The sequence below is a fragment of the Seriola aureovittata genome, chromosome 9 (genome assembly GCF_021018895.1).
Source record: "Seriola aureovittata isolate HTS-2021-v1 ecotype China chromosome 9, ASM2101889v1, whole genome shotgun sequence".
NCBI classification, from domain to species: domain Eukaryota; kingdom Metazoa; phylum Chordata; class Actinopteri; order Carangiformes; family Carangidae; genus Seriola; species Seriola aureovittata.
The window spans coordinates 5,703,340-5,723,803 of NC_079372.1; the positions used below are offsets into that span (position 1 = coordinate 5,703,340).

A 20,464-nucleotide genomic window follows, 5' to 3' on the forward strand; every position below is an offset into this window, starting at 1 on the left:
TTCCACACATAATATCACAAATTATTAGCAGAGTTTTCATGTGTCACAGGTGAAGTTAGCATTCTTACTCTCTGGGGCAGTAGTTCTGACCCCTGATGGTGCTGGTAATGAAGGTCGGACAAGGCATGCGCCTGGCCTCTGCCCTGGGGGTATCATCACAGCTTTCTTACTCAAGTCTATTAGTGTCTTCCCAAAGAAAGCCTCCTGCAGTGAATTACAAATATTTGTGTTATGAATATTACACACCTGAATACCTTGAGTTTCAAAATTGTTTAAAGCACACAGCATAGAGAGATTACAAACCTGGAGATAAGCTGGAAACATGTCTTCAAGCTTGCTCTTCTTTCGTCCTCGACGTTTCTTGGCCTGTTCCTCCCCCTCCACTGGTTTAGGATCCATTATGTTATCTGTGTCAGGGTGAGGTCCTATAAATATATAACCATGAATTCAGTTTCCTAAATTTATAATATTGACAAAAGACACACAGTTTTTGCTGCATGACCGTGCTTTTCTTGCCCAATCCCTTCATGTTGGCACACCTGTTGCATCAACAGAGTGGCCTTATTTAAATGAACAAGGGGGATCTGTTTTTTCATGCAAGACTAATGTCTGTCTGAACATGGTCTTAGGAGGAGACCATAAGAATTATGGAATTATATCATTATCAAATGTAAATAGTTTATTGTTGTCACTAACCTTCCTCAATGGTTCTCTCTATTGGCTGTCCATCTAACGTAGTCTCTCCAGCCAGCTGGGCAAAGAATTCTTTCTTCATCCGTGTGTGACACTTCCTTTGTCGCACCATGAAGCCTCCAATTCCTGGTACCAAAATATAAATAAATAAATATAAATAAAATATTTGTAAATGATTTGACCTCAGACATCTATGTAGATGTTAAATGTTGTTTTGTTAAATTCTGGATATCTTACCAGGCCTGTAGGGTTTCCGCTTTCTTTTTTTACTATCATCTGTCTCTTCTGCTCCTTTGAGACCATCGCAGTCAGCCATGCCTTCAGTGCCCCCCTCTGCACCTGCCTCCCTTTCAGGGCTCCCAGGGTTCTCCATCTTGGATTCACATTCCATGGGCTCCCCACAGCCTTGATATACATGATAAAAAATAATTTCACATTAAAAAAGGAGCAAAACACTCCTGAAAATTAATCATAAACCAATGGATGAGCAGAGAGTGCGCCAACCTTTCCCGTCCTCCCCTTCTCCTTCGACCTCTCTCAGATCCACTCCATCAGGACCTCCTTCACAACACAGAGTGCCGAGACGGGAGCGACGTTGCCGTCTCTTGTGCAGGGGAGACATGGAGATAGTGCGAAGCAGGGACATACCCGACTCTGTCAGCCACACACCCTCCAACCAGTAGAACTGGGGTTCTGTAAAGTGGCAATTTCTAATCTCAATGACTTAAAATAAAACAAACAAAAGACAACTACGCAGAATGTGCTTGTGATAATCAACATGAATAAGCTGAATCCACTGACCTGGCTCTTTGATCTTTATTGAAGCCATAATGGCTGACTCTACTACTGTGACCAAAGGCAAAAAAACAAGTAGAGAAAGCAAAAGAAATTGTGTCATCAGTAGGACAGAAATACCCTGTGAATATTTTTGATACCACAATTTTTAGGTCTTCATTTTTAATATAGTGTCATTTCGAGACTTACCCACAGGTTTCGGAACATATGGGGTGCAGGATGTGCAGGCAAAGCCCTCATCAGAAGCTTGTTCCACCTCATCCTCTGTGTACAGACTCTCACAGACAGCATGGACCCATCTGCACAGGCACACAGAAATACATTGATACGCATACTTTTCATCACCAATCACCGCAAATCAAAGATGTTATGGAATAATTCATGATATGAGAAATACATGAATAATCCATTCCCCGCTTGTCTTCATTAGCTGTAGTCTCATGAATACCTCAGTTTCTGTGCCTGGTGTGTGCGTGTGTAGTTCTAATGAGCAGCACCCACCGATCACAGTACTGACACTGCAGCAACAGCTCCTCCTCCATGAAGTTCTCTCTGCATACTGGACACGAGACGAGGCTGGCACATGGGCCACAGTGGGTGTAGTTGTTCTGCCACTCACAGTGGAAACCTGGTGAGTTGGAACCACACTGCACACAGCATACACACCTGCACAGAAGTAGTAAAGCACTCTTATTTAGCAATTATATAGCCAATATGGAAGATTTAATAACAAATAAAGATGCCATTGTGAGTGGTCTAACAATTTTTCTGTTGCTACAGAGGCAAGAGACAGAGGGATGGGCCTCTGAATTGCTACTGCAGGGCAGAGGCTTGAGTGTTTTACATAATATGCAAATTTACATGTATTCATTTCCATTTGACCCTATTCAAAGCTGCAAGGCTGAACGAAACGTTGTGGTCTAAGAGTGTAAGTATTCTTTTTTACCATTTGCACTTCCAACCACCCTTGGGTACAGTGTGCAAGGGCGGGTCCAAGCAGTAGGTGTGATAGCTGACATCACAGTCATCACACAGCAGCAGACGGGAAGGGTCCGAAGCCTTTCCACACATCTCACACACAATACATTCCAAACAGCGCCAGCCCTTGCGAAGCATCGTCTTGGTGATCTACAGGAGATACAAGGTTAATCTGTCTGGATTTAACCAGATACAGTGATGAAAAAACAAAAAACAGGATAAAATTGTGCTTACTTTGCTGTTCACACAGTAAGGATGGTAACATTGGGCACACTGGGCACAAGCCAACAACTGCCCCTCCATACCCTTTCCAAAACTGCCACACACAACACACATATCCTAAAGCAGGAGAGAAAGTGAGAAGGAAAAATGAAAGTAAGGAACAAAGAATCTATCTGCATCACATTTCAAAGTGACACCTTTGGTTCTTGGCAGAAAAAATGCCACAGGGTAAATGAAAACGTCAAACTACAAGAAAAGCTGTACCTGGAGCAGGACAAATTTATCAGTGTTTGAGAAAAGAACCACTGTGTTCTGCATGGTGTCATCTTCCTCATCCTCTTCATCCTTATTTATTCCAGTGTCTGTGGTCATGCTTAGCTGTGGACGAAGGGATAAATTATGTGTGATGACCACGCTATAAAAGTGAAAGGATGTGAAAGAACATCTGAATGGCATGTAAAGCACAGCTCACCAAGAAAGCATCAATGCAGGAGGCCATGGCTTTGAGGCGTGACCTCCCACCACGCCCTCTCCCTCCACCACCCCCTCGAGGTCTACGCTTCCCGGGGAAACTATTGCTTCGCCCCTAAAACAACATTTCAATGTCAAGTTGTGTTGTAACACTGCGACAATGGCACTTTAACAATAAAAACAAGTTATGGTTAAATGTCAGCTGTTCAAGCTGACTCAAAAAACATACACCAACTTGTACATGATGACCTCACCTGTTTGACCCTTGAGCGGCCTGGGGATCCTCTGCGTTTTGCCTTCTCTCTGTCGCTTCTGAGAGGTTCAAAGGGAAGCGAATCATCAGTCTCGGTGAGCAGGTTATCTGCATGTGAGCGGCCAGCAGGTACAAGGCCAAGCTCCATGGAGAGCTGAGGGTCGGGTTCTCCCGGAGAGCCCAGAAAGCCACTGCTGCTCTCGTCTCCATGGCTCATATTAGACATCTCGTCTAGCAGTAATTCCGGCTTAACCTCTCGCTCCTGCAGTTCCTGTTTAATGTCATCATTATGTCCTTCTCCTTTCATTTGCTCATCATCCTCTTCTTCTTCCTCCTCCTCCTCAGAGTGAGGTAGTAACCTCCCTTCTATGTCCACAGCAGAGAGGGCCTCTTGTGTGTCTACTGATAAAGAAAGAAGAGAAGCAAACTGGGGGTCCTGGCATGGACTCCTTTCCTGCTGATCAACCATGGGCAAATGCTCCGTTTTGTCCCCAGAGGCAGGAGAGGCAGGTAACTTAAGTGGATCCTTAGTGAATGGTTCTCTGATAGAATGATCAGAGCCACTCTTTAATAACTCTGGTGATGCTTCTTGTTCCACTGAGGGAGCTGCCTCCTGCTCCTCCACCTCCATATTTTCAGGGCCCTGCTGTGACACTGGTATTGGTTGTACTTTAGGGTTGTTGGACTGTGTCTCTGCTGTGGGATCCTGGGAAGGGGTGGCTTCGGTCACCTGGTTGACTGCCTCTTCTGCTCTCTCTTCATCAGCAGATAGACAAGAGGACTCCTGTTCTGTTGTTGCACATTCTACATTTGAGATTAAGGAATGCAAGTTTATTAGTGTTATCATTTATAAATCTATCATTAGTTACGGCACATCATCATACAAACTATAAAGCACTGCTTTGTGCTCATTTTCAGACACTATGCATTCTGAGTTTACCTGTAGACTCAAGTGGAGCAGCGGGCACCTCAGAAGTTAATTCTTTTGTTGCTATCAGCGGCTCCTCACTGGTTTTCTCTGCAACATCTGTTGTCTCAACAACGGCAGCCTCCACCCCTAGAGCCAAAAGTAGTTAACATACGTAGACATATCTCAGACATAAATAAGACACAGTCTTTAACTAGTCCAGTAAAACTCACTCCTGGCATGTCTATAAACTTTGTATTTAGTTGTGTCTTACCCAAGTCCATGGTTGTTTCTTTGTCAGTTGTGGCTTCAGTCTGACCCATCTCTGATGTTCCTATCTGTCCTGGTGTCACCTCTGATAAGCCCGTATGCTCCTCTGTCACCATGTCTGCATCCGTTTGGATTGTCATCTCCACCAAATCCACATTTCCTTCAGTCTCCTCAGATGCCTCCCTGGTTTCCACCTCTGTTGCCTGTGGTTGAGTGACAGGCTGCTGATGATCCTCCTTGCAAAGCAGGCAAATGCACTTGGCTTCTGGAAGCTCCCCCGATAAAGTACACTCACTGTGCACCCACCTAAGACAATAAAGAGTTCATCAAGATGAAATATTGTAAGACAGTTTAAGCAAAAGGCACACATGATAGCTGCTTCCAATGAACACTATTGTGCTTGTGCATTGAACTAACCTGTGGCACATGCTGCAGCACTGCAGAGCAACAGATGGGTTGGCAGCTTTGCTGCACACTCCACACATAGAGCTGCGGTGACGCTGGCAGCCCTCACACACGGTGTAATTGTCAAACCACTGGGCTGAACCTGGCAGCACCAGTCCACGGACGCCACACTCCGTGCATACACGACACCTCTGACAAAACACAGATAATGGGTATAAAATGTAAACCAAATGCTGAAAGAGGTACAAGAAAGGTCTGAAAGATTAACATAAAAGGCAGTTACAATGCTGTCACAGTAAGTTTCCATGGTAAGGGCCTCCCTTTGCACAGAGGGAAATGACAATTGTGACTTACTCTGCATTTCCATGGGTCAGAGGGAAGAGAATCCATGGCTGGCTGGAGACAAAAGGTGTGGTAGCCCTTATCACAGGCATCGCATACCAACATTTTGGAGTCTTCCCCTGGTTGTCTAATAAAATTAAGAAACAAGACATTACTCGTAGGAATCGGGAATAAAGTAAAACTATCTTAAAAAAAACAAAGTAAATATCATGCAAAATGTTTAGCACAACATCTTGTTCAGGGTGCAGTTTGACTCCCAAGGGCGGACTCACCTGCAAGTCTGGCACACTTTACACTCTGGGCACTGCCATCCTGCCCGCTGGATCGGCGTGGCACCAATCTCAAGACAAGCCGCATGGTAATGTTGGCCACAACCCGTACAGAACAGCAAGTCCATGAGCTCACCCGCTGAGTCACACACTGCACACCAAGCCTCTTCACCTGCTGTAAAACAAAAAAAACAAAAAAAAAACAAACAAACATACAATTTGTATTTAAAAAAATAAACTCATATAAGCATGGTTTTTGTTTCAGTTCTTCTTAGTTCAACATGTAATGAGTTCAACAAGCTATTAAGGCAGCCATTTTCTAACAACATAGATCATAAAAATGTTAAAAGCCTTCGCTGACAGGCCACAGTTTCTAAACCAAACTCAGTTTGGAGCACACTCTTTGTCTTACAGGAATTCTGAGAAAGCATCACAGCCTTGGACCTTTAGGGCAGTTGGTCATCTCTGTGATATGTGCAAGCCTTATATTGTGAGCATGCCCCAGGTAATGACATCACATTTTTACACAGGTGTCTGGTTCTATTACCTAACTCCTCGGCCTTGTCTATATGTTCTGGACAGAGAAGGACCAACTGCTTCATGGACTGGAAGGATCCACTGGCTGCCGAGCAGGGGAAGTGGTAGAACCGTGAGCAGCCCTCAGCATGGCATCGAATGGTTGCACCTAGTCTTTTGCAGTATTCGCAAAGCTGAAACAAACCAATTGTAAAAAGTGAGTAATCACTATATTCTCACCCAATACCATCCAATCCAAGTCTATGGACAGCACACTTACCCGCTGTGTCCCTGAGATAACGGCCTTATCCACGTTCTCCAGCTCCTCTTTCTCCATCCGCTTTACTCCTTCTGACCACACCGCACACCAGTGATGAACCCAACAACCCCCTGTTCAGTATAAAGCCCAAAATAAGTAGGTTTTCTAACCAAACAATTCTACATCTCAGAGCTGTATTTCTATTAAATGGAACATTTGACTGTCTACTGATGGATTCATTTGTAAAAGTAATAATGTATTGTACACAAATAAAATATAACAGTATAATGCTTTGAGTTCAACCTGAGTCATCAAAGAGTGCCACCAGACAGGGGGAGTCGGCAAATCCAATGGAAGACAGGTCATCATTCCCGGGTTGTGGCAGTGGGGAAGCTGATGGCTTGAGGGTCGGCCGCTCAGAAGATGGCCCAAAGTGTCTCAGTTCCCGCTGTCCATGCAGGCTCCGCTCCACACAGTTACAAAGCACACAGGCTCGAACGTTCTCTCTGTACAGTAACATTCAGTTTTTGGTGTCACCAACAATGAGCTATCTTGGGATAATGACTGCTACAGTATGCATGTATCGCTTTATGATCTGAATGAATAACTTACACAGGTGTACTGGAAGAGGCTGCAGTAGCAGCAGACGTGTCCTCAGCACCAGAGAGGGCTTTGGACTCTTCCTCAGAGGAGACAGGCTGCTTTGCAGGGGCATTGTCATCAGCTAGAAAATGAAAAAAAAGTTGAGAGAAAAACAGAAAATTTAATTTTAAAGCAAACTTTAATTTTTAAATTAAATGAAACGTGAATAAATGGATCTCACCAAACCTATATTGACTTATGTGAAAAAGGAAAATAAAAATATTCTAATTCATTCTACTCTATTGTCATCCCTACTAATAAATTATGTTAACAAAATCTCTTGTGGGGAATTAAAAACCTTTGTTTTCAACCATGTGAATTTTTCTTTAAGAGAAATTACAATGATACTCATCTTTATGGAGAATAGTATACATCTATAATGGATGAAGTTGGGACATGGGAAAATTTAAAAAAAAAAAAAAAAAAAAAAGAGAGTGAGAAAAGAACAATACCTGTTGGTTCAGAGTCATTCTCTTCGCAGTTTGATTTCTGCTCGTCCATCCCCCGTGCTGATTTTGACCTCCTTGACAGAGATCTGCAATGTAGAATCATAAGTAACATCAACTTTTCGTTTTATTCAGAAGAATAGTTTCATAAAATTATTTACAGAATGTAAACAATCTGTGTGCATTTTGTCTGATAACAGAAAGATGAATATGTCATTAACATCAGGTCTGTTATCATTGCATAATGAATGTAGAGAATAGATCTGATAATTGCATGAAAAAAAACATATCTGTGTTTACTTCCATAAAAAATGAACAGCTTTGATATATGCAGGTACCCACTTACCAAAATAAAAAACGAATGTGTTTATTAGCCATATGTATATCATCATTAGAAAAGGACTCAAAAACGCACCTTTCATTACCACATCATGCTACACACTAGCCTCCCTCCTCATCCAAAAGCACTTTTCACAAGAACACCTACAACCAAGAATGCCACCAATTAAATATGGCTGTTATGTCCTCACTTTTGCTGATTCCTTGTGTTAATCTGACTAACGTTAGCACTAATGCCATCGAGCTTTCTCGCAAACTCATGAAAATAGCACCAGTGTTACAATAGACAGATCAATCGGAAAACGCTTTAGCAATTCAAGTTAATATTTACCCAGCAATGCATAATCCAAATCGTTGAAACTGCTCCGACAAAAAGCACAAAATGTTAAAACTAAAATGGTGTTTTCCTAAATAAAACAACCATAAATCGGGATACACAAAGAAAACACAACTTCCGTATGTAGAGCTTCCTGTTGCAGCGGGGCTCTTTTCGTGCAGAACCATTGTCGCTCGCATCATAGTTCCGCTATGAGATTCACGCCATAAACAAAAATACTCTAAAACAAACAATACAGGACTGGGTAGGCTCACCATATTTTCCGTTCACAAAGCTAATAATGGGAAGTCATATCAGATTTTTAATGTCTAAAGTCCAGTAATGGTAAAGATAGTTTAAAAAAGCGCCGATCGGCTCAGACTCCCAACATATATTTCACTTGCGGTATAATAACAGCCTCACAGATATTTGTTTATATGATTTTGAACCTCCAAATGTTACAAAATAGACAATCAAGGGAAGATGCAATGCTTTATGTCCTAATCGAATGTGCTCAAAAGACAATAAATTAGACAGTGGCATTGGCATATAGAGCCAGCGTAGATCTCACAGTGTTTCATCAGTTACACAACAGAAATTGTGCCATCATACTTATAAAATCATCCTGTGAGCTAAGGTTACCACACACACACATTTCGAAATATGTCCTATTCATTGTCACTAATGCAAATGGAAACTGGTTAGTGCCGTGGACGAGTGCGCTTTTCTTTTGTTATTAATATTTTGGAGTAGAATTCATTACAAATTAACATCAATAACAGCATGTAATGCATTATAACAGTAAGCCAGTGTGCTACTGTATATGCATCTTTGTCAAAATAATGTAGGACTGCTTTTCATGGCTGTCCAGTTAAAGCTTAGAGCCAAAACTCCCAAAAGAAAATGCAAAATAAACCTGCACTATTCACTTCACCTACACAATATGCGGCGCTACATTAAACCATGCTAAACAGGTGGCATCAAAAGCTGTTAAAAGCTTAACGTAACTGAGATGGACAAAATGAATTTATCTATGTAAGGTTAACGTTACACCTCCGTAATAAACATATTCGATGGCAGCAACACTGGAGACTCACTCCCTTCTCCACTGCAAACTAACGTCAAATCGGAGTCCTACATAATCTAGATGATGATATATCGCAGGTAATGTTCATGTAAAATGAAGTTGGCAATGTGCAGAGCAAAGTGATGACATGATGGCTAAGTTAACGTCTGAACACCCTGGCTAGCTAAGTTAACGTTAAAAGTGTTAACGTTTACAAATTAACTTTCCCGGTGAGTGTGTTGTTATTTTGTAATGTTGGACCACAGCCGCCGTAATTTGTCTGCAATGATACAGTAAAAGATACTGAGATTTTTTATAGTTGAATAACTGCAGCGCTAAGCACTATTTCTCAATGTAAACACCGACTTCAAAGGGTTGATTCTGTCCAGCAAATAGCCTTGTCCATATTACTGGCGACAGACTGATACGGAAAAGCTAACAACTACCAACGGTGACGTAGCAGCAAAGTGTCCCGAAGAGGTAAAACTACGAGAAATACATTCAATTTTATGCACAGAAACATACACTTCTAAATATGTCAACCGGCTGCTCGGTGGATTGTAACTTGGACACAGCCAACGTAAAACATATCTCAACCTGAAGTTAGCATCCAGGTGCCATAGCTAGTTCTCCAGCAAGTAGACAATCCCATCTGGTCGTGGCTACCAGCTAAACGATTCCGATAGCAGGGCTAACATTACCCGGTCTAAGGTCAGGGTTGGTGTGTCTTTAGGTATGTCTGTTGCAATAAGTTCAAAGAGGACATAATTAAATCAGCTCACCTCACAAAAACAATATCGTCTCCTCATACATCAGCAAAATCCAAACAGCCACACAGCTTCCCAAAATGCTGATGGTCGCTTCATTTTATGTACCGGACTAACGCTGCGGCTAGCCGGCTGGAGGGAGAGTGGGGGAAGTGCACGTCGGCGGAAGGCAGGCTGTGCGGTGGTGCTAACTAGCTAGCTCTTCAACTAGAAGGATAATGCTATGGTTAGCTAGCTAACCAGCAACTTGAGCTGTGTGTCGAGTGGTCGTGCACTGCCGGGGAACTACTAAGCACCGAGACAACTCTTCAGCCAGTCCCGAAAAGGTTCCCCAGCGTCATGCAGTGAATCCAAACACTAACTGTCTGCCTAGCTCCCTGCTTGTGGATGTAGCTCGAAGGCTAACAAGCTAACATTAGCTAGCATCTGCTCTGTTCTGGAATCTCGCTCGCGAGGTCGTTAAAGCTGCTGCAAGTTTACACAAAATAGACCGTCCGGAAATTACATCCCCGAACTTTGTTGACACGCCAGGAATTGTGTTTTTCTTTAAGTTTTAGTCGACTGCAGACACTCATCTACCTAAATTTACAGCTCAACTTTGCATAGGTACCCTTGTATGGGTCACTAGCATCTCTTCACTTCGCTGAACTGCGTTGCGTCCGCACACGGTTGTTCCGCCAAGTGACTAGCCGGTGCTAGCTGTGCTAGCTAATAATAACTACGTCAAAAATTAATTCATGCAAAAGAACGGACAACAGTCGTGTTTTATTACTACATACAGGTGAAGTGTGTTGAAAGCTCGAGTTCAACTATGAATAACTTGGTGCGAGGTTGATCATTTAGCACATAACATAAGATTTTAATCTGGAGAGCGCGGGCCACTGGAATATGGTGGATATTAGATATTAGGTCATTAGATTTTCGGATCCAGGGAAGCCATTTTTCATTAGATTGTTATGATTGTAAGACCAAAGCAGCTATGGCATGCCTGCAAATTAATGCATCGTAATAAATGTTTCGATTAATGATGGGGGGCGATCTCATTGAGTTAGATTAGGTTCATATCTCGTGGTGCAAATTCATTTCGCAATTAACATAACAGATAAGGGTCTGGTTGCAAATCACGGTTGCTAAATCCTTATTCTGCCTCTGTTTCTGTACTGCTATACATTGCGCATTTGGCTGGCGTGACTGAGAACGAAGTGCAATCGTCGATGGCTTGAATTTTCCATAATCTGAAGTAAACCTCGAGCAGCAGGTTCACTGGAAATGGACGAAATAAGAATATCCACGTAATGTTGCTCATTTTGACATGTTTTAAAGCTGTATATCTGTGGCGACATTGTTTTACTTTATTCCCCAGGCATATGCCCTACTTGTAAAATCTATATAATGACATGGCGATGAATAATCAAACTGAAGTAATTGTACAGAACTTAAAGAATACTATATTGTCTTGAAAGCACACTCTGCCATCCAGCAGACAAGTACGCTACACTTTACAACCCTGACAGTTAATTATTGGATACCAAGTGGATAATTTAAGTTAATTTTCTTACTTAGTTATTTATCATTTGTTCATGTAATGGAAGTTCAAATCTGATCTTCATCTAGGGTAAGGAGCAATCACAATCTAACTGAACATTAGACCGAACCTGTGTGGGTCGGATTGGGTTGTTGGCCTTCATATGGTTTCCTTATCATTGTGAGAAAATCACAATGGCAAGGATGACCCAGGAAGGACAGGTTCAAGACAGCTGCTCTGAGTATTCTCAATAGTTTAACTGTTAATTTAATTTGGAGGACTGAGTGACATAGTGCAATATTGTCACAACAAAAACTAGTGAACCCAACTACTCAGTTGTTATTGAGATAAGGGCAGAAAGTCCTCAGAGAAATGCATATTTTTGAAGCTTTTATTTATCTATTTATCATAAAGTGTGGCACTGTCCCAAAGGAATTTTTATGAAAAAAACATTTATTTCATTCTGTAGACTATGAGGCTGTACTACCAGATCTTCCGAATCCTCTTGTGTGTGTGTAGTTCTTAAATCAAGACAACAGCCTTCCCATGCCGCCCTCTCATGGGCCACACTGTGAAGCAAAAGCCTGAGGCACTACACACAGTAAAGCTAGGCTGTCAATGGAATGATCCTATGAACTTGCAGAAAATTAGGTTGGGTGACAGTCTGTCCCATTGTGAGAAGGTCACAGGTTTAATCCACATCAGCTTCTGTATATCTCCTGTCATGCCCTAGAGAAAAACACTGAACTGTTACAGGTAAGTAGCTTACTTATAAGCTATAACTCAACACTTATAAGTAACTGTAGAGAAGAGCATCTGCTAAGGTAATGTTAGTGATTTCACACAAATGCCTGACGGCTCATGTGAAATATATTGTGCACTCTTCTGTAGGCAATGAGAAAGCATCTGCTGCAGGGGGGTGATCTGCAGTTGACCCTGCACTGTGAAATTTCTGTTTTAATGTATTTGTGTAGAAGCTTGTGTACAAAATGTGCACCTCAGGGCTCAGATGAGCCTGCTGAAGAGAAACGCGTTCAAAGAATTCTTATCAACAGGGTGAATGTTGGCAAATCTCCATGCAATTAAATAAGGAATTGTCTTCCACATTTGGAATGAAATTATGAATGTTTTGGTTGTGATAGCACTTAAGAGACTAGCTTCAACTGATATACACCCAAAGAATCTGGTTTGAAGTTTTAGTTTCTTTTCATAATGATCATGAGCTATTCGTGTGCACAAAACCTTAAAGTAATCAACAGCAGTTCTTAGAGGGCTATGCTTTTTAAAATCACGAATTCTTGACTTACCAGTACTATTTAAACAGTTAAGTGGTTTTATATCAAGTTAAGTCACATTGTTTTTGATAGTTGTTCACTAGATTATAGACGGTAAATAATTGATTGCAGAGGTGTTTAAATAATTGAAAAATCAGCCTGTGAGAAGAGAGCTGAAGTTTCGATCACATATGGCTTGATAAGATCTGATGTATGCCATACAAAAAATATTGACCCGATTCTTCAGGTATGGCATGTGAAGTAATTAATTAATTTTCATTACAAGGCCATGGAAAGATGATGCATATAACAAACAAACAACATATTTGTTTGGTTAATGTGTGAGTATCTCTGCTGTGGGGTGTGCAGGTTTTCATTTTGAAAACAGGTTGTTACTGGGCCCCCTGACAGGATTAGTTAACTCCCCATTCAGCTTTAGCAAGATTGGATTAGATTTTGGGAGGCTGAGACTGGTTGGAAGACAGTGACTGATTGGCCAATGGATGTAAATCGAGGGTGGTATTAGGACACCAGGCCTCTCCCATTGGCCAGTCAGTAGAACGAGTGCTTTCCCATCTGCCTCCTGCATCTCAAGGATAATCCCCTAGAATACCTCCACAGATGTTTACAACAGAACATAAACCGGAACAGGGGAATGCAATGTACCTTTTCTTACAGTTAAATAAATTTAATTGGAAAAAAACACTGATGTCTACCTCTATAGGATGTAGTTTGGTCTGTTTGGAGTTTGTTTTCTGTTCATGATTTTGATAGTGCGGACTGCTCCATTCATATATTTGTTGCATTGTCAGTGCTGTAAAATGGATTCTCTGAAAAAATTGCAAATTAATAATGTATTATTGTTGATGGCAGTTACCAATAAACTAAAAGTGTTATAAATTAAGTCAAATCATGGTTTATTAAATTAGAGTTTAGAGTTCATTATAATGTGTATGGAGAAATTTAGGAAACGACATGGATAATTCACAGGGGTTATACCAGTTCCTCCACAAGGGGGTGTATGACCCTGGATTTATTGAGTATAACCCTGCACATGATTATGAATCTTTGAAACATTGTTTTACAGTAAACATAATTAAAGTAGATGTTTAATAGCAACTGTTAAATTAAATGTTGAAATGTATAGTACAAACTGGTGCAAGTATGGAGCATGGGCTTTAGCAAATTAGAAAGTTGTAGACACAATGGACTGTACGACAGTACTAACAGATACAGTACTTGTGACCCTAATTGATCAGTAGATACTAATGAAACTGTCTCTTCTAAGAAACCTGATAACTCCCTTGAAGTAGCTGTGTGATAAAGTGTGCGCCTGTGATAAAGTCAAGGTGGCGGCACAGTGTGGGGAATATTAAGTATGCCTGGGCTTTTTATTAACCAGTCATTCCCTCAGACTGGATTTCCATGGTGACATACATAACGCTCAACAAAATGAGCCCTGGAAATGAACTTTTACATAAATTCTTTTCCAAAATGAGCAAAAGGTAAATCAGCTTAACAAACAAAATTTTCTCCACATCTGAAAAAAGAACAGTGTTGCTTAATAAAATTACATTTTAATTTGTTTTATGACATGAAAACATGTGAGGACATACAGTACATGTAGTGGAATTATAATAAAATGAAACATTTATATATTATGATTCAGAAAGTACAAAAATAAAGATTCTATTGTGGGAAAATGCATTACATCCCATTAGAATAATACATATATATATATATTTTTACATATAAAACTGAAATAATTAAAGAAATAACTTGATGTACAAATAGACTATAATACAGTCATTTTGGTATTACCATTTTTACATCAACCTGCTCAGACAATCTGTGTCTGCATATATGTATTAGCATATCATTATGATAGAGTATAATAAAAAAAAAAAAAAAAAAAAAAAAAAAAAAAACAAGCAAGTCATTCCAATGCTTTTAATTTATTGAAGAAATGAACAGGAAGTATTAGGGTAAATGTATCAAAATTGCAGTACATGTATTTTGAATATAAGTCTATAGTTTTAGGCTTTTAAGGATGAAAGGAGTTGGAGTCTAAAAAGATGCATCCAAAACTGTACAGTAATCTAGCATACCAGTGCACATCTGATGTCTGTCTTTGCAAGGAGCGCTTCTCTTTGATTCCAATCCTCAGAGGTTCACTCAGATTGTCTCGTTTGTTCAGAACGCCATTATTCACATATACACCTGCTTTATCCTTTGTGGCCAAAGTGCTACAATGAAATGGAGTCTTAGTGCGAGCTGTTTCACCAGTGGTCTGCTGTTCTTTTGTTGTCTCCCCCCACAGTAGCTGGTTGAATGAGGAGAGGAGTCGCAGAGGTCCAAACGCCCAGTGTGCGAGTCTGTGGTTCTCCACCAGTGCATAGCTGGATGCAAGCACGCCATCAACAAACAAAGTTCCAGCGTCTGTCAAGGGCGCATACACTCCCAGGCTCTCCTCTACTGAAACTGAGATGATTCGAGATGGACGTACGTGACCCTCTGCTGTATGGATGAGAACACAGTCTCCTGTTTTGGCTCTGCTAGCAAACTGAGCCTGGTGCTCACTGCTGTCGAGTCTGCAATAGGGGGCTAAAAAGACCAAGTGATGTGGAGTGAGGGCCAATCTATGGCCATCCTCTGTCTCCAGAGACAGGAAAGTAGACCAGCTTTCTTGGTCCCGGTGCAGAAACAGGATGACTTGGCTAAACACGACTTGGCCTGTCCCAGACAGGGCCATGACTCTGTCCCCAGGAGCCAGTGATGACAGGCTCTTCTGCCCCCCTCCAGCTACAGTCACCCGGGCCCAGCCTGGGAAACAGCCACCTTTTTCCACTGCAACAGAGTGATCTGCAGGAAGGTCAGCAGAAAAAGCCAAGATGACTAAACACAGATTATGTTCCTTTTTTGTCTTAAATGTCCTGATACACCATACAGCGATGTGATGGCATTTGACACAGTTAACAGCATGACCTTCTATGAAAGCTCCCTCTTTAAACTTACCAGCTTTTACGGAGCAGTGGATATGATATTTGGACTCATAGTGGACCCAGTCAAAGCCAGCCTCCACAGCCAGCTGGGCCAGGAGACCATACTTCTCTGTTTCCCTGTCATCAGTGGTTATATCCACGGCCCGGCCTTCATAGTGCAGAGAGCCAGGAGGGTGGTGACCGTCTTCATCCCAGGCCTCTGTCACACGCAAGTGTACCCCTGGCCACTGGTTCATCACTGCGATAGCCAGCTTGTTCAAACAGTCCTTGCATCGCTAGAACAAATGAGACAGACGGAAGGTTTTAAGTTTGGAGCAGTAAAAAAATATCCCACCCCGTGCACATATTAATCATAGTTTTGAAGCAAATCTAAGGAATCTTCTTAAAAAATGTTTATGCTTTACATTTATGTTTAAAATGTAAAAAAATGGCCCATAATTTGCCATCTGATTTATAAACGGACTCAAAAATCCAGTGTGGCTCTAAAACAACATTATTCTAAAGAAAACAACATTTATGTTTGAGTGAGAATCCGGTAGCTGGTTCCAGCTTGGTGCCAAGAGTCAAACAAATCTTTTAGTAAATATTTTATCTTCTCCCTTCTCACTTTTTTTTTTTTATATCAAAGACTAATGTGCAAAGCGTTCAGGTAGAAATCGACCTTAATATTAAATATGTAATATACCTGGAAAAATGTTAATAATACAACTTTTGATTTTTAGGTTATTTTAAAGTTTTATTTATTGATGTTGTTAAAAAGTGGAAACAAGATCAATGAGGTATTTTTGAAATATGAATAAGCAGAGTCAATACTGGATGCCGATTCAGTAAAACTGAACCTCGATCTTAGTTTTGTGATAAAATGAGTAAGGATATATGATCTTTTGGATTAACGTGTATTTCTGAGTCTCTTTTTTTAGTTATAATTCCTATTTTTGTCTGTTATTTTGCCTGAGGGGAGGGGTGAGTTGAGTGGCAGGTTTATTCTTAGGCGTAGAAAAATACTGTATTGAGCACTTTATACTGTGAGTTTTTCTTGTGTAGCTTTGGACACTTTTGCTTTAGGACTTAGGGGATAATAAAGAAGAAGGATTCTCAGGTTAATTTTAAGGCAGCAATTATATTTTTAGTCACTCTGTCTGCAGCATGTTCAATGTACAGAGAAAGCCATGTCTCAACCAAGCTCAAGCCGAAGTGATAGACACTTGTAATCATTTATTAACAAGGGGAATGGCACCTAAGAAGCCAGGAGGTATGTACAGTATGTGACTCTACAGACAGACTTCAGTGCAACTCAGAAAAAAATGATTCCATTATTTCAGCACTGTCTCTGACTCCCAGGTTATGATTGTTTGTTTGCTGGCATTGTCACACAATTCCTCCTCTGCTCTGCTAAAGTCCATCTCAACCTTGCTCAAACAATCAGGGTACAAGAACAAAGCTACTGTAGCCAGTTTGGCACATTCCTTGGCCTTTTCGACAGGGTGACAGAATAATCAAGGCCATTCTCTGCCTTTCCAGATTGTTCCAGGCTTGAGTTTCTCTGTTTCACCCCTGAGACATTTAATCAGAAATGTGCACAGTGACTCTTAACACCCCCGTGGGCCGTAATATCACAGACTGTCAGCATTGTCACAAAATAGCAGCCTGAAAAATGATGACGTCAACGTCTGAAGTGATACACTCATCATCATCTCCTGAATTCGCTTGTGACCTGTGATGTGGCAGGTCTTGTGGCCTATAATTGACTTGTTAAAGCTTATCTTGCAGCTGATTTTTTATTTAATTATTTTTTAAACTGAGGGTTGGGAGAGAAAGTGATGAGAGTGTGAGAAGGAGAGAGTTGGGTGAGAAGAAAGCAGTGTAGCGGAGAGTTGAGGTTGGGACTAAAGAGAGAGGGCAGAGGGGAAGAATGTATGGGCATGGACTTGGGAATGTGACACCAAGAGTGAGAAAGCGAGAGAGACAGAAAACAAACTGGGTACATTTTCCTCGCAATGCCATTGAAGAGAGGCGTTTCATTGTCAGAACTACAATAGTCGCTTTTCCGACGGTGCCATTACTTCAGCAGGCGGGAATTTTGTATAGGCGACCCCTCCGAGTCTCCAAATGACGCACAAAGAGCGTCTTTCACATCTTGGCAAAAGAGGGGCACATGCACGCATACACACACTCACATTGGGCATCAAAAGGGCACACATATACAGCCAGAGATTTCCATCACAAAAAAAAAGAAAAAATCACTCGGGAAGATTCATATCCTAAAACAATCACAGAAAGCCGCAGCATCCAAAACAGAGCGACATCTGAATGTCAGGGAACCCTGTGCCATTCAAAATGTGTAGTCCAAATGTTGTTCATCTCCCTGCCCAGATCTTAAATCCTCTTGGCCACCAACCGTCTTTTCTAGGCATGATCTTTAAATGTATTCATCCCAAGTAAACAATCAGGAATTCAAGTTTAAGTGCCTGGATATTTCTCCTGGCAGCCACACTGAGAACCTGCCATAGGAATAGTTTTATTTCCAATAACAAAGACTTTGGTTAAAGATTAAAAGGAAGTGTTCCTGAAGGAGAACTCGGCCTCTTAAGGGGTAGTGTTGAATTACATCCTGATCTTCTTATCACAAGAAAAGGGAGAGGGAGTTAGGTTAAAACGTACACACTCTGTGTTGTTTGTGCGTTAACAGCCGGGCGAGGGCAGGCTGTGAAGAGTACAGCAAACAGTGAGCAAAGTTACAGGTTTTAAATTTTGAAAGGTGCAATGCTGCATTTTTGCAGAATACGGCATGTAAACTGACGTCTGTCCCTTCACGTAAATGTGGTTAAAGGATCATCTAGAAGAGGGACTGTCTGGAAAAGGATCAAGAGACAGTGAAACAGTGAGAGCACCCTTGAGCCAATCTGCAGCTGACTTTATGCAACAGTCGCCAGGTGTCATTGGGGTTCATGGAAACCAGTCCATCCTTCGAATCTGAGACAAATGAACCTGATTAACAACAACACACCAGTCTCACCTTGGTCATGAAGCGGTCTGCGTTGGTGTTCTCCTCATCTTTGAAGACAATGTCTGGGTTGTAGTTGCACACAAGTTCGTTGAAGCGCTCAGAGTTGCGTGTGATCTTGCCCTCTGCTCTCCCGCTGGCCCCGAGGTTGTTCTCTGAGAAGTTGGGGAAAAACTGCTTGTAGTGCATGGCTGTGAGTTTTCTGTGCCTGGGGCGGACGCTGCCGTACCCGGGACCCGGTCCGCATCCCTGCACCAGCCATATACAGGTCCATGCAGCAAGCAGGCTGGGCTGTGCCAGGCGGGCCCACCAGGACTGCTTCATTGGGGAGGGTTGGGGCTCCCAGGAGTCAGTGGCTCACAGTGCCTACAGCGATAGCCCAGTTCCAGGTGTGTGATAGCATGTGAATGAGGATCAAATCTCGGTCCATTCCAAGTCATGGAGTATTAGTGCTGTTATTTTCATCACAAAAACCTACTGAATGTTGGGATATCTTGATTCTTCTTCTAACTGTATTCAGTCTTATGATCAGAAAAGAGCTTAAAAGTACAGAGACAGATGTTCTGACTCAAAGTTGACTGTTTTGATGATTGACCTCACCAAAAGCTACAGCTACAGACTGATCTGATTTGGCTTGAATCTAAAGTTTCTAAAGTTTGGCACCAGTTATTCAAAAGAAGAAGACATAACAGCTTTTCTGTCCAAAGGTTTCAGCAAGCAGCCTATCAGCTTCCTCTAAGTCTCCTGTGAACCGAAAGTCATCTTCACACGTCCTTCGGAGGTACCTGTCCCGGCGCAGGTGTTTGTTCAATTCTTTTTATTTGGGTTTCTGCTCACTTACCGCTTTCCTCTCCACGCAGTTCCCTTGACGAGGCACACAAAGTGACGCACGCCTAAAGCCCGACGGCTCCCTGACTCCCTGCAATTCCTATGGACGCTCCTGTGGCGCTCTCATCCTCTTTGTCCATCCAGAAATGCGTCCGTTGAGACTCTTGTTTTGTTTTGTTTCTTCCTTCTCTCTTTCGTCCACCGTCTTCTGTCGCGTTTCAGCGCTCCTGGCCACCTTGCACCAGCCATTGGGTCTTATTAGCGTCCGGACAAGATTGCCCTCCCTTCCTCTGTGCGCTCCCACTGCGACAGCACACGCCTCCAATTCAACTTTACAAAGGACATATGATTAGCCTACTTATGTTAACACAATGACCCCCCCCACCCCCTCCACCGCATTAAAAAATCTCCACAGTCAAATCAATGCTACTTCACAGCTCAACCTACATTTACTAAAACTTTACAGACATTATATTTTAAATAATGTAGATATTACCGTTGTGAGGCATATTTAAAGCACAAGCAATATTTTCACAGTTGGGAAAACAAACTCTCATGACAATTGGATATCTCTGAACCAACATGCCCTTGCTTCTGTTTGCTCATCCCACCCTCCAGTGTGGACGGGTCAACTGTTGATGACTCTGTCTATTAATAACACACGCACACACACAGAGTTGAAGGTGAGGGTCTTAGAGGTAACACAAGTGTCCAGCCTTGACACCCCTGACTGTGACTTACAGTGCTGCCTTCCTGTGTTTGGGGAGCCAGCCTGACCCCCCCTGAACCCAGTGCACCCAAGACCTCTCCACTGGAAACACCCGCTGGCCACATCAACATATTATTTTTATCCATTTCAGAACAATAGCTGGGAG

General features: G+C 41.9%; 2 protein-coding genes across 6 annotated transcripts in view; both read right to left on the reverse strand.

Moving 5' to 3' along the window:
• The window catches only part of kmt2d (lysine (K)-specific methyltransferase 2D), a 30,759-nt gene extending 20,648 nt beyond the window's left edge, over positions 1-10,111 (reverse strand). The window contains exons 1-24 of one of the 4 annotated variants that reach the window (XM_056384451.1): positions 9,972-10,111; positions 7,475-7,557; positions 6,993-7,104; positions 6,684-6,886; positions 6,402-6,511; positions 6,153-6,315; positions 5,609-5,780; positions 5,349-5,463; positions 5,007-5,185; positions 4,594-4,895; positions 4,353-4,469; positions 3,414-4,216; positions 3,161-3,274; positions 2,953-3,066; positions 2,701-2,805; positions 2,435-2,616; positions 1,990-2,154; positions 1,678-1,787; positions 1,495-1,536; positions 1,198-1,386; positions 931-1,098; positions 697-819; positions 304-425; positions 69-204 (exon numbers count right to left, since the gene is read on the reverse strand). In XM_056384451.1, the coding sequence (XP_056240426.1) occupies positions 69-204; positions 304-425; positions 697-819; positions 931-1,098; positions 1,198-1,386; positions 1,495-1,536; positions 1,678-1,787; positions 1,990-2,154; positions 2,435-2,616; positions 2,701-2,805; positions 2,953-3,066; positions 3,161-3,274; positions 3,414-4,216; positions 4,353-4,469; positions 4,594-4,895; positions 5,007-5,185; positions 5,349-5,463; positions 5,609-5,780; positions 6,153-6,315; positions 6,402-6,511; positions 6,684-6,886; positions 6,993-7,104; positions 7,475-7,523 (3,895 nt within the window). In that variant the 5' untranslated portion in view covers positions 7,524-7,557; positions 9,972-10,111. Of the gene's footprint in view, positions 1-68; positions 205-303; positions 426-696; positions 820-930; positions 1,099-1,197; positions 1,387-1,494; positions 1,540-1,677; positions 1,788-1,989; positions 2,155-2,434; positions 2,617-2,700; positions 2,806-2,952; positions 3,067-3,160; positions 3,275-3,413; positions 4,217-4,352; positions 4,470-4,593; positions 4,896-5,006; positions 5,186-5,348; positions 5,464-5,608; positions 5,781-6,152; positions 6,316-6,401; positions 6,512-6,683; positions 6,887-6,992; positions 7,105-7,474; positions 7,558-8,138; positions 8,211-9,971 lie in introns of those variants that run through there. The other 3 variants (XM_056384452.1, XM_056384449.1, XM_056384450.1) reach the window with 3 other exon arrangements.
• A 1,143-nt stretch (positions 10,112-11,254) lies between these two features.
• Positions 11,255-19,959, reverse strand: dhh (desert hedgehog signaling molecule). 2 transcript variants are annotated; one of them, XM_056384454.1, is made up of 3 exons: positions 18,774-19,959; positions 15,771-16,032; positions 11,255-15,617 (listed from the first exon to the last, which is right to left on the reverse strand). In XM_056384454.1, the coding sequence occupies exons 1-3, from the start codon at positions 19,083-19,085 to the stop codon at positions 14,800-14,802; spliced, it is 1,392 nt and encodes a 463-aa protein (XP_056240429.1). In that variant the 5' UTR covers positions 19,086-19,959; the 3' UTR covers positions 11,255-14,799. The 2 variants fall into 2 exon arrangements, with proteins under 2 accessions (XP_056240429.1, XP_056240428.1); XM_056384453.1 differs by having other exon boundaries at positions 11,255-16,032.
• Positions 19,960-20,464: the final 505 nt, after the last annotated feature.

What these genes read in the sequence shown, in the direction of transcription:
- dhh (XM_056384453.1), bottom strand. Translation starts at nt 19,085, where the DNA reads ATGAAGCAGTCCTGGTGGGCCCGCCTGGCACAGCCCAGCCTGCTTGCT. An exon ending in CAGACCGCTTCATGACCAAG is followed by an intron (nt 16,033 to 18,773) that starts GTGAGACTGGTG and finishes CATTTGTTCTAG; the next exon opens with CGATGCAAGGACTGTTTGAA.